This window comes from Pristis pectinata, chromosome 1 (genome assembly GCF_009764475.1).
Source record: "Pristis pectinata isolate sPriPec2 chromosome 1, sPriPec2.1.pri, whole genome shotgun sequence".
Taxonomy (NCBI): domain Eukaryota; kingdom Metazoa; phylum Chordata; class Chondrichthyes; order Rhinopristiformes; family Pristidae; genus Pristis; species Pristis pectinata.
In genome coordinates, this window is record NC_067405.1 from 36,803,555 (window position 1) to 36,815,864 (window position 12,310).

General features: G+C 39.8%; 1 protein-coding gene across 1 annotated transcript in view; it reads left to right on the forward strand.

Moving 5' to 3' along the window:
- Window positions 1-12,310, forward strand: part of LOC127568975 (potassium voltage-gated channel subfamily H member 7-like) — a 361,581-nt gene that overhangs the window by 234,935 nt on the left and 114,336 nt on the right. The window contains exon 5 of the mRNA XM_052013243.1: window positions 7,868-8,292. Within this exon, the coding sequence (XP_051869203.1) occupies window positions 7,868-8,292 (425 nt within the window). The remainder of the gene's footprint in view (window positions 1-7,867; window positions 8,293-12,310) is intronic.

A 12,310-nucleotide genomic window follows, 5' to 3' on the forward strand; every position in this document is an offset into this window, starting at 1 on the left:
CTTAATCAAGGACTATTTGTATAAGTTTGCTGCTTTAATTGAAACAGATGGCACACTATTTTGAAAGCAGTAGTTACTATATATAGTAGCATTTTATACAAATGGAATTAACCATTATCCTTCCAGAAATCTGAAGTTTTTTTTAAAGCTTTTATCAAGGAGACATCTTATTTTCTGCTTCCATTGATTAGCGTAAGTGTATGTTTTTGAGAAGTATTTATAATAGTTAAGAAAATCACTGCCACAAATTCAATATCTTTAAATTTCTGGCACCCAATGTCAGCAGCAAGCACCCAGTTTAGCTTTAACCAAATGTTCCTTTAATCCTACTCTCTGTTTTTGCCACCTTTAAGTGGAAGACCACCTCTGCAAAATTTCTAAGGTTTACTTTGGGCTGTTTGGAGCAATGCTGTCTTGTAAGACAAGCTTAAGACAATTATAGTATATATGAATATTTTTCATAATACAAATTTGTATTTTTTTTATAAATGGGGTACAATGGCCTATCATGGAGTAAAATCCAAAGATTGTTTGTTTTGTATGGATTGTATAGTGAGAACTCTCACTTATCATTGAGAATATAAGTAATATTTCAATTGTCATTTTTTAATTGCTTGCTGTACGAGGAATAGGCATAGTGCCATTTTGTATATGAATAAACAAGCTCTAAATTCCTTGTATGAAACAGTAGACCATACTGAATGTAAGCCCCTTTCCCTTGGGAAATCATCTTGACAAACAAAGGATTCCCCGTCAAAAAACAAGCAGCCGGTTGGGAACTAATTATGTCAGTGAAATTATGAGGCAGCAAACCCTCATTGTGATTTAAATTTGCAGAATAATTTTTTTAATGTGATCAACTCTTGTAAAATTTTGAAACATCAAGTGAAGGTGATGTTTGCTTTGAAGTGTATTCAGTTTTTGGAATATGCAATATATTGTTTACATATGCACTTTCTGACTGTTGAAGCAGAAAAAAAAGAATGTTTCCTCTTCAGCTGAACTGCCTTCAGTCATAAAAATCAGCAAATGACTTTACCATGTTTATATTGAGGCGGTGAAGCACAATAAGCAGTGTTTGCACACTATGAATCTGGGGAAAGAATATTTCATGTTTAATCATTAAATAGTACTTTTTATTAATAAAACAAGAAGTACCTTTTTTGAAAATGCCAGAATTGAATTTATAGAAACCATGTATTGTAAATATAACAATTCTGATTAGGAATCATTAGGAAAGTTCAAAATAAATTGCAAAACTTGCAAAGTTAAAGATGGTTAAATCCAGTAATCCCTGAAAATCATGGCTCATGAGTAATTTACATAGATTAATTGCAATGAAAGCAGTATTTTATATGGCCTGGTGATTTCAGAGCACTAATCATGATGCTGACTGGTTGAATCTAACAGCACAGTGCTAATAAAGAGAGTGGCTAGCTCTAGTTAAACCAAGATGCAATTGTTTAAAGCTAGTCTGCAATTTTTAAAAGCTGGGTACATTGTGGCCATAACAGGTGCTCGCAGTTTGGCAGGCAGTGAATGGGGAAGTATTAAATAGAAAATAGTCCAATATGCTTGAGAGCCCAGGATGATCTCCAGATAAATTCCCCACAGTTAGTGGGAACAAGTAGCAATGAAAATTAGGGGCAAACATCAACCTCAAGAACGAGGAGACACCATTGCAAAATTAACTTGTACAAAGTCAAAATCTGTGAATATATCTTCAAATCCTATATCTCTGCAACTGCAACGCTTTATTCTGCACTCTTATTGTCTTACCTTGTACTACCTCAATGCACTGTTGTAATGAATTGATCTGTATGGACGGTATGCAAGACAAGTTTTTCACTGTACCTCAGTACATGTGACAATAATAAACCAATTCACCAATTTACAACACTAACTTCAGATACTGCAAAATTCACCACCATCTATCACTCACCAACCAGCAATTTAAGGAATGCCGAACATTCACCTGCTCTACAGTATCCTTACACATCCTCACACATCCTCGTACTGCTGCAAATCTTGGATCTACATATTCCAGCTATTCAATGAGCACAACCATATCCTCCAAATAGCCTGCGTAATACTCACTGGCACAGTCCTGTCTCTCTTTATGGAGAAGATGGTGCAAAACCCAGGCATGAAGCTGGTGAATGCCCAAGTAGCCAGTCAAAACCTAGACTCCATAACCGGATTGCATCATTTGCGGACAGCGGCAGCATTTAAAACATTATAGCGATGTCATCCTCGTACCTAATCCTTCTTGTGTCCCACTTCCCTGCCATCCCATAATCTCTGCCAAGTTACAAACTGAAGATGTCCCAAAACTTTCCCTTCTTCCTCGCACCTCAACCTTAGAGGGCCATCGCAGGTGCCCAATAACAGCAAGGCAGTGCAAGAGGAGCAAGAAGTCAAGAGTGATGAAGGCACACCATTACTTTTCTTCACTCTTGCAGCTCCTGTTATTGAAGGAGCAAGTCTGTGATTTGTTCTATACCTGCCACTCTGACAGTGCCCTTGTCAGGACTTCAGCCATCTCAAGCTTCTGCTACCAATGCCATGGGAGTCAGTTTGCAGAGGGGCCCTCTAAGCCTAGAGCTATTTGAGGCCATTGTATAAGGCTTCTTCACCGAAAGCCAGCAGACGGCCACTAGTCATGATTGCAGCCACTGAGGTTGTGTGCAAAAGCACCAGAACAGGCATGAGCAAAAAGAAGGCAGCCAACAAAAGCTTTTCACACAGGTGATTAGTTGACTATTGTATGCGGTATGGCTTAATTAATAACTAATTTTTATAATCTTTTTTCCTCTGGTGGCTTTTATTTTTGCTTTCAGATAATCAAAACAGATCACTAGTTGTGCATCCTAAGAGTAAGAGTCATAGAGCGATACAGCACCGAAACAGGACCTTCAGTCCATTGAGTCCACACTGATCATCAACCACCCATTTACACTAATCCCATATTTTATTCTCCCCACGTACTCATCACCCCCAACCCCGACCCCCAGATTCTACCACTCACCTACACACTTGGCCTTGGAACAATTTAGGGTGGCCAATTAACCTACACATCTTAGGGATGTGGGAGGAAACCGGAGCACCTGGAGGAAAGCCATGGAACCCACGCTGTCACAGGGAGAATGTGCAAACCTGAGAATAGAACCCGAGTTTCTGGTTCTGTGAGACGGCAGGTCTACTTGATGCGCCACTGTGCTGCCCTTCATAGACAAAGAGAAATTGGTTGTTTAAATTGCGTTTTCCATTCTCTCTGTCCTCTTGCTTCCCAGCAAAAAGGCACTGTGAAGGCAATCCATTCATGGTAGTGAGCTTGTGCAGCACGCAACAGAGCATCATTGATGTTACACCTGCTTCTTTAGAGTGGAAGCATCATTATCTCAATGGTCTGGTCTATAAAATTCCATGTGTCGGGAATGTTTCCATTCTGTGCACATATTGTTTGCATGCTGGAAACATCAGCCATATCATCAATGTACAGCCCTTTGAAACCCAGTAACTATCCATCGAGATGCAAAGTGGGTGAATTGCACTGACGGTGAATGAAATATTAGCAATTCACTTTGAATAGAACACCTCAGCTGACTATCTTGCAGTAATGGATGGGGAACTGTGTGATGTCACAAATATCTTCAGCTTCACTCTCAAAGCTGCTCCATCTGTAAATGTTCATTACCACAGCCACCTTGACAGCTAATGGCAATGCAATCCTTGCCCTGCTCTAGGCTTGCTGTAGTGTTAAGTTTCAGAGGGGGGTACTTATCAAAGTGAAGATGCCTTACAAAACATTCATTGCTAAGATTGAAGAGGAGGAATTGTTTCCTGAACATCTGGGCAGATGTTGCCTTCAACTGCAGGCTCTTTTCCCCTTTTCCTCTCCCCTCATTTAGCAGCTTGTCTTACTCTTTGTACCATCTGCTCATTCTCCCAGCCAAAATGTAGTTCAAAGGGAATTACTGTTCATATATCCATATCCAGGAGAAATTGTTTTTGTTTTAGGGCAATGTACTTTCAGCACCTACCAATCCACTCGTTGCAACTTAAAACAGGTAAAGAAGCCATCAAACTCTTGTAGAATTGTAGCAACATCCAGAAAAGGCCAACCAGTAGCTAATCTGTCAGTATCTGGTAGATTTGTCAGGTTAGGGGGCAGGCTGTTCTGTGAAATACAAATTTAATTTTATGAAGTGCAGAGAAGGTATTGGCTGCTATATTGGACTTAAGATAACAGTGCTGGCATCAAATCAGCATTGCATGAATCGTTCCCTCCTGTGGAACCTTTAGTGCCTTCATCAATATAGTGAGCTTTACAATTGAGCTCATAAATGCAGGTCCCTGCTGTGGTGAGTTTCAGAGAGGGAGAAGTATCAAGGTGCAAATATCTGTGTATTCTTGGCAGCCAAAAAACAAAATGAGTGGTACTGATCCCATATTCTCGCCAAAATTGTGATAATGTGTATAAGTCAATAACTTTATAATTAGCTGATAATCTTATGATTAATTTATTTGTAAACTGCAGGATAATTAACATGTATCTTAAATTAATTGTTATTGGAATGGCTTAAATAAAGCTGCATACATTCTAATTTCATAACAAAAAAAGAGAATGAATTATATACATTTGGAAAATCAAATACAAAATGAGTCCAGAAACTGTTGCCAGTGCAAAACATTACTCTGACAGAAACTGTGTAGGTGGGATTAAAAAAAATCAGGTGTCTGATATTTCTGCATTTAGTTTCAGCTATTAAAATCCAGCTTGACTTTTCAGCAGACCTTAGCATTCAATCAGTGTAAGGTTATATGGCAAGTAAGCTTTGTTATTACTGATACTCACAAAGAGAGTCGACGGAACTATTGTGTTCATACCCACTTGCAAAACAAGCAGTCAAGCTCAGCCGTGCCTGTGCATATCAGGAATGAGAAAGTTAACAGCTATAGTCTCAATCATTTCTTGCTGGCAGTCAGTTCACAGCAATGGGGATTGCTTTCAGTGCTCCCTGTCACTAGATATCACAGCAGAGGATGAGCAGGAGCAAAGGACAATGGCCAAGGATATCAAATGGCATCAGATTTGTACTGTCAGCATCGTCAAAGTGACACCCACCATATCTACGTATTCTACACAGATAGACATTTTAGAACAGCGTCAGCATGTCAACATTGAGAGCCAAAGATCAGAGTGGAATTAAACTTGCTGTACTTCACTGAGATAGTCCCACTTGCTGGTTCCTTTGTATTCCATTCCAAGCCCTTACATTGTACTTCTATTGATTAACTAGGGGTCTGAGAGTTTTACACACCAAAGTTAATAGATGACTATGAAAAAATAAGGTACATCACCCCACAATCAATTATAAAATCAGTTTTACAAACACTCAGGGCACTCAGTCTTTTTCCCAGGGTTGGGGAATCAAGAACTAGAGGGCATAGGTTTAACTTGAGAGGGGACAGGCTTAATAGGAACTTGAAGGGCAGCTTTTTTACACAAAGGCTGGTATCTATGTAGAATGAGCTGCTAGAGGAAGTGATTGAGGCAGGTACAATAACAACATTTAAAAGACAGTTGGACAGATACATGGATAGGAAAGGTTTAGAAGGATATGGGCCATATGCTGGCAAATGGGACTGGCTTGGCTGGGCAGCTTTGTCTGCATGGACCAGTTGGGCTGAAGGGCCTGTTTCTGTGCTGTATGACTCTAAACACCTAGATGGATGGAAGAAGAGAGTAGGAATCCCCAAACACATTACAGACTTGCATAGTGAATGGTAGGGCCCAGGGGAGTGTTGTAGGACAGAGGGACCTAGGAGTCCAAGTACATTGCTCTGCGAAAGTGGTGTCACAGGCCGAAAGGATGGTGAAGAAGGATTTTGGCACGCTGGCCTTCATCAGTCAGGGCATTGAAAATAGGAGTCCGAACGTTACGTTGCAGTTGTAAAAGACATTGCTGAGGCTGCACCTGAAGTTTTGTGTATAGTTTTGGTTACTTTGTTATAGGAAACATGTTATTAAGCTGGAAAGAATGCAAAGGAGATTTACGAGAATGTTGCCAAGACTCAAGGACCTGAGTTATAGGGAGAGGTTGGACAGGCTAGGACTTTATTCCTAGGAGCAGCAGAGACTGAGGGTGACCTTAAAGAAGTATATAAAATCATGAGAGGCATAGATTGGGTTAATGTGCACAGTCTTTTCCCCGGGAAAGGGGAATGACAACTAGAGACCATTGGTCTAAGGTGAGGGGGGAAAAGATTTAAAGAGAGAAGCAACTTCTTTACGCAGAAGGTGGTGCGTATAAGGAATGAGTTGCTGGGGAAGTGGTTGAGGCAGGTACAATAACAACATTTAAAAGACACTTGACAGGTACAGGGATGAGGGGTATGGGTTAAACGTGGGCAAATGGGACTAGCTTAGATGGGCATCTTGGTCGGCATAGATAAGTTGGGCCAAATGGCCTGCTTCTGCACTGTATTACTCAATGTCTATCTTTTATGTGAGATAACTTAATAGATAGAAATAACGAACAAGAAATTACAACCCAAAATTTAGTTTTATGTTAGCCAATGTAAGCATAATTAGTTAATGTGAAGTTCCTTTGTATATTACTTTAATAGAACTCTTATCTGGTATGAAACGAGTTGTTATCTGCATTAAAATGGTGGAGACGGAAATGTTATACAATCATGTTAAGTATTCTTTCAATCATTTCTTGGTTTAATAGGTTTATAAAGGACAATAAGGCAATAGCATTAAAAATAATAAATCAAACAAACAGAATGATAACATTTAACAATTATTTTTCCAATGAATAAAATCATTGATGTAGAGAAATCGTTTAAAAAGTTCCTCCAAACCTAAGAAAACTAGTAGCTAAAAATTTTCTGTTGTATGGCATGTAAAGTGATCCAAGGGCAACAAATATTCAATCTGTAGTCAAACTCAGTCTACACTCATCACATATGACAGCCGTTGTCAAAGACAACCCTGAATAATGGAAGGTGATAGTTTTTCAATGTGAAGTGTTTTCACGTTCTGCAATTGCATCTTATCCATTCTAAAAACTGATAGTTCAGAACATTATGAGAACAATGATCAATAGCAAGAGTACTCAGTCTCCTGCAGCCATATCATTTCTTAAGACCCTGATAAAGGTCATTCATTGGTCATTGAAATGCTATAATCTCATAACACTCTGACTGAAAGAGTGAAATTAGAGTGTCAGCAGAATCTCCGTGCAGCTCTATTTTGTGAATTAGTGGGGGGAGAAATTTTATCACGGTGTAGAATTTATATCTGGCATTATGTTTTTTTTGTAAGCTGTAAATTGTGAAATGAATTTACATTCTGAAACTAGCCAATTCTATTCATTCATACAAACAACGGTAGATGAGAGTATACCCTGTGGTCTCTGCAATGTACCCCATGAGATCTTGTCATGTTCTTAGTGTCTGTAAGTGTCCACAATGTGATCACCTCTCTTTATCCATTGCAGCCTTTTGCTCAGAAAATTAAGACAAACTGTAAAATGTAATCCAAAATTAAAACTGCTATTTTTGTACAAAAATGTTCTTTTCCCTGGCATATCATTTAGATATTAATGAATACTTTAATCAGCTTTCAATTTTATATTTTGTACATCTTTGTAATTATAATACATCATTGTCAAGGAACAGATTCCTGTTTAAATGTAGTCGCAGATGGAAAAGATTGCCACATGTTTGCTTTTGTTAGTGTTTGCTTTTGTTCCCTGAAAGTCTTCTTTGTTATTGTGTATTTTAGAATGTGTAATTGAATGATTTACATTGCTTGCTCATGTTCATTTATTTCCTTTACTGCAGGCCGAGGAAGATTTTTCAGATTAAAGTTGCCTGCAATAAGACTTCTTACATCTAGCAAGCAATCACTCCCCCAAGAGGATCCTGATGTGGTTGTGGTGGAACCTTCTAAAGTAAGCAATGATTCTTTGGCCATGAAGGACTTGAAATCCCCCACAAGTGAAAGTTGTGGTCCCTCAGAGTTTGAAGACACAAAAGCATTGACAGAGCCTGGCAGTTCACCTCCATTTATCAATTTGCCAGGACCACTAGACCATTCTTCACCAAAGCGACATTGGGATAGACTGAATCCAGAAATGCTACAGTCTACCTCTGGTCTACCATACAGTCAGTCAAGGGAAAGTGTGTGCAGTATGAGAAGAGCATCTTCAGTTCATGATATCGAAGGATACCAAGTTAACTCTAGGATTATATTTAGGGATCGACATGCAAGTGAAGGTAAGCATTTTAACTTCTTTACAGAGCATGTTTCCTGTGAGTTTAAACTTCTTCATATTACTGCTCCAAAAATATTTGAGGGATACAGTATGGAACCAGGCCCCTAAGCCCATCATGTCAATGCTATCCTTCAGTATCCTTCAGAACTAATCCTACACTATTCATATTTTCCCTTTCATATCGCTAACAACTACCCTTTCCCTTCCATAGTTTCCTGTCACTACCTGTACTAGGGGCAGTTTACAGTAGCCATTAACCTGTCCAGGCATAAAGGAAGAAACCTGAGCAACCAGAGGAAACCCACACAGTCACAGGAAGAACCTGCAAGCTCCACATAGACAGTACCCAGGATTAAACCTGGGTTGCCAGAGCTGTGAGACAGCAGCACTAACTGCTGTGCCACTATGCCATCCAATTTGATTTTCAAATGACTCAATTATATTTATGAAAATATTTTAATTATTTAATCCACAATCCCTATCGTCAGAGTCTAAATCTCTGTCCCATCTAAGGACCATAGGTGAACAATATATGAAAACAACAACTTCTAGAGCACCTATGACACAGCAGAACATCCCAAGGCAGTTCACAAAATATGTCTTCAAAATATTTTATCATTGATTCCATGTCAGTGCAGATGACCAAATGCTAAGCGAAAAGGTAAGTTTTTTTTAAGGCGGGTCTTGAAGGAGGCAAGAGGTATGGAGAGGTGGAGCAGGCTAGGAAGAGACCTGCAGTGCATAGGTCCTTGGCACCACTGTGTACGGAAGAGAGATTAAATTTACAGCCAGCATACAAGGAGGACAGGTATCCCAGAGGAGTACAGAGATGATGAGAGGAGGGTATGAGGGGCGAGGGGATTTGAAAATGTGGGTGAGAACTTTAAAACTGAAAATTGTCTTCATAGAGCCAATGTAATTCATTTTTTAAAAATATTAAAAATGTAAAATGTAATTAAAAAAAAACAGGTGTCTTGAAACTTAAATAGTTTGCAATGATTATGCCATGAGTCACTGCAACCTCTTATACTGAATAAAATTAGACAGACCCTTTGCATGGGGTGAATCATTATGTTGCATAAAGGATATTTATGATTGATGATACTAGTACAAAGCAAGAAACCAAGAGTTGAGCCCTCTAGATGATCTCTATGACAAAGTGAGTCAGTACAGATGCCCTTTTCTATTGAGTCACGTGCTAACTGAGTCATTATAAGTACCCATTTGTGAATCACTGTAGGGAGCCCATTTATAACGTATGAGTCACTCTACCCAACATCTTTGCATATGGCAGCTTATATAGGCAATCCCTTTTTGAAGGATGTTACTAGAGGTCCTCCTTATAAATTATTATCACTACAAATACTCCTGTATAACAAACCATTAAAGAGGTGTAATAAATGATGATGTATATAGATTATTATATTATAGACGGTCCATTTATGTTCCCTTCTTTATTTCATTTTACTTATTTCTACAATATTATTCAAATCTCAGGATATTTCTTCCTTCTCCTGTCAAAAGCTTTGCCCACAGTATTAACAACTCTAGACTTGATGAAATAATTTATTCTTTAAGCCCTTAAATGAGCTTGAAATAGGCAACAAATTGAAAGTGTACAGCAAAAGCCATAGGCCTGAGTCTCACTGGAAAGTGGATCATGGTTCTTTGCCTTTGTACTGCTGGTGGAGCATGGAACACAATGCAAGTGTCCCGAGGTTTATCACTGCTTCCATGAAGATAAAGTTGAGGCATCTTCCTTCCCAGGTAGTGGTCCTCAGGTATGTCCTAGGTTTGGTGGAGGGAGAATGGGAGGAAGGAAGAGAACTTCATGGGAATGGGGGAAATTTGTAAAATGACCAACAGGGGCCAGCAAAGATCTTTAGAACTGCTGGGAAGCCTGTTATGCCTGACTCTTCATTGTGCTAAATAATTATCTTTAAAAAAAGTTCTTGGTAGCTGTACCCAGCAGTGCCTTTAAGGACTGCTTGCTAGACCACATACAAAACAACGACCATGTGAATGCAATCAACCCAGCAATGGCAGCCATATTTTAGAAAGGGGCTTCAAACTGGAATTAGGTGCTCTATTCAAAGATATGAAATATCTACCGTCTGTTTCAGACATGGGTTCCCAAATCCTGTAAAATAGTCTTAACAATATGGTTGGTGGTGCATTTCCAGAACCAAAATGAATGGACACGTAAAAATGCTATACTGGATGCTAAGGCAGTGAACATACACCTGTTAAGTGGTCACAGATGCAATGAATTACCAGGCAAATCTCTTCCATATTCTCCTTAATGCCTTCATTACCTCTGGATTTGACTATTTCAATGAACTCCTCGTGAGTCTTCCTTGTTCTACTGTCTATAGAGTCATAGTGTAATACAGCACATTAAACGACCCCTACGTCCCAACATGTATATGCCACCCTTGCACCTCTTTACACTATTCCCATTTACCTGCATTGATTTGTGATTCACCCTGCCATGTCTGCACCCATTTCACATTGCTCAGTCCACTTCCAATCTCCCTGCTTCACCCTGATTAGTTGCTTAGTTGCCCCCTCGTTCTGTCCATCCCTGCTCCTGGTTCACCCTACATGGCCTGCTAGGCTGCTGCCCTTTCAAGTACACTTGAGATCCACCCTGTCTTCTCCCTCAGGTCTGGTGAGCCATATCCTGCTGTCTTCCTTTCTGATCCGCTTGAGCTCCACCCTGTCTTCTCCCTTTCAGGTCTGTCTGAGCTCCACCCTGCTGGGTCTGCACCCAGTTTGCCATTTCCAACCTGGATCATCCTACTGCCCACTACCTCTGCCCTCGATGTTCACTCTCGCTTCACTCTGTCTTCTCCGACTGTCCATGCTTCATCAGACCTGGTGCACTGGTTCACTACCATGCATCTCTTCACTTTCTGCCGTCCACTTCTGGTCATTCTGTTTTCCCTGCTTCACCCTGCAGCTAATTACTGTTATGCATTCCTGGCTTAGTTACCCCTTCGGTCTGTCCCATCCCCATCCCCTGTTCCCCCTACATGGTCCGCTAGCCCACCGCCCTTTCAGCTCCACCATAAACTTAACATCTTTGAAAAATTTGCTGCCCATGTATAACTCGCACCAAGTCCCATTCATTCATTACCTCTGGAGCTGCTGAACTGAGTGGTTCTCAGTTAATCAATGTTTTTTTTAATATTTATAATATATTACTATTATGAATATTGATCAAAAATAATTATTTCTTTAAGGCTGCCATTTCTTTAAGAGTTGTATCATGTGACTAGCTCAATATTCTAGACCATCCTGGCAGACTTTAGGAGCCCTTGTATTCAGGGGACACACCCTTTTTGAGCTCTCACATATATTTGTCTACACACTCTGGATGTGCAATTCAAATTTTATGAATCCGTGGAGAACAAATCCAACACTGGTAATGAGGTTGGAATGGCAAAGAACCACAGCCATTGTAAGTAACAAAATCATTCTCTGCTATTTAGGGTGAGTTCAGAAAACTCCTGATCAGTCGTGATGAGCTGACGTGCAAACCTGAGCACGAGGATATAAGGTTGTAAATACAAAATTGATTGCAAGTAAAAGACCATCCTGATATCTTATGGAGTGGTAGACAGTACAACATGGCAAGCCAATCCCAAACCTGGTATATTGTATATATCAGAGACTTTGAGAACATACAAGAGTCCTAAATACCTTGAGCAGAGAGGGATATTTTTCCAGTTAAGTAAAATTATTGAAATAATGAGCAGGGCAAAGATGCATGTAAGGCAATAATCCACAGGTTTTTAAACATCTTGTTAATGTCAAGGATGACTTGCTTCCACTCCAGCTCTATAGTTTCTGAAGTGCTGAAACCAATGTAGGATCAGCAGGGGGAACTTGATGGAATGAGTAAGTGGGTGGTATGGGAAGTCGTGCATTCCTTCTGCCATTTAGCAGGGCTTCCAGTGAAGTTACTTGAGGTTGTCCTGAGCTCCTCCATTTTAAGCAATCATGGACCAGGGGCT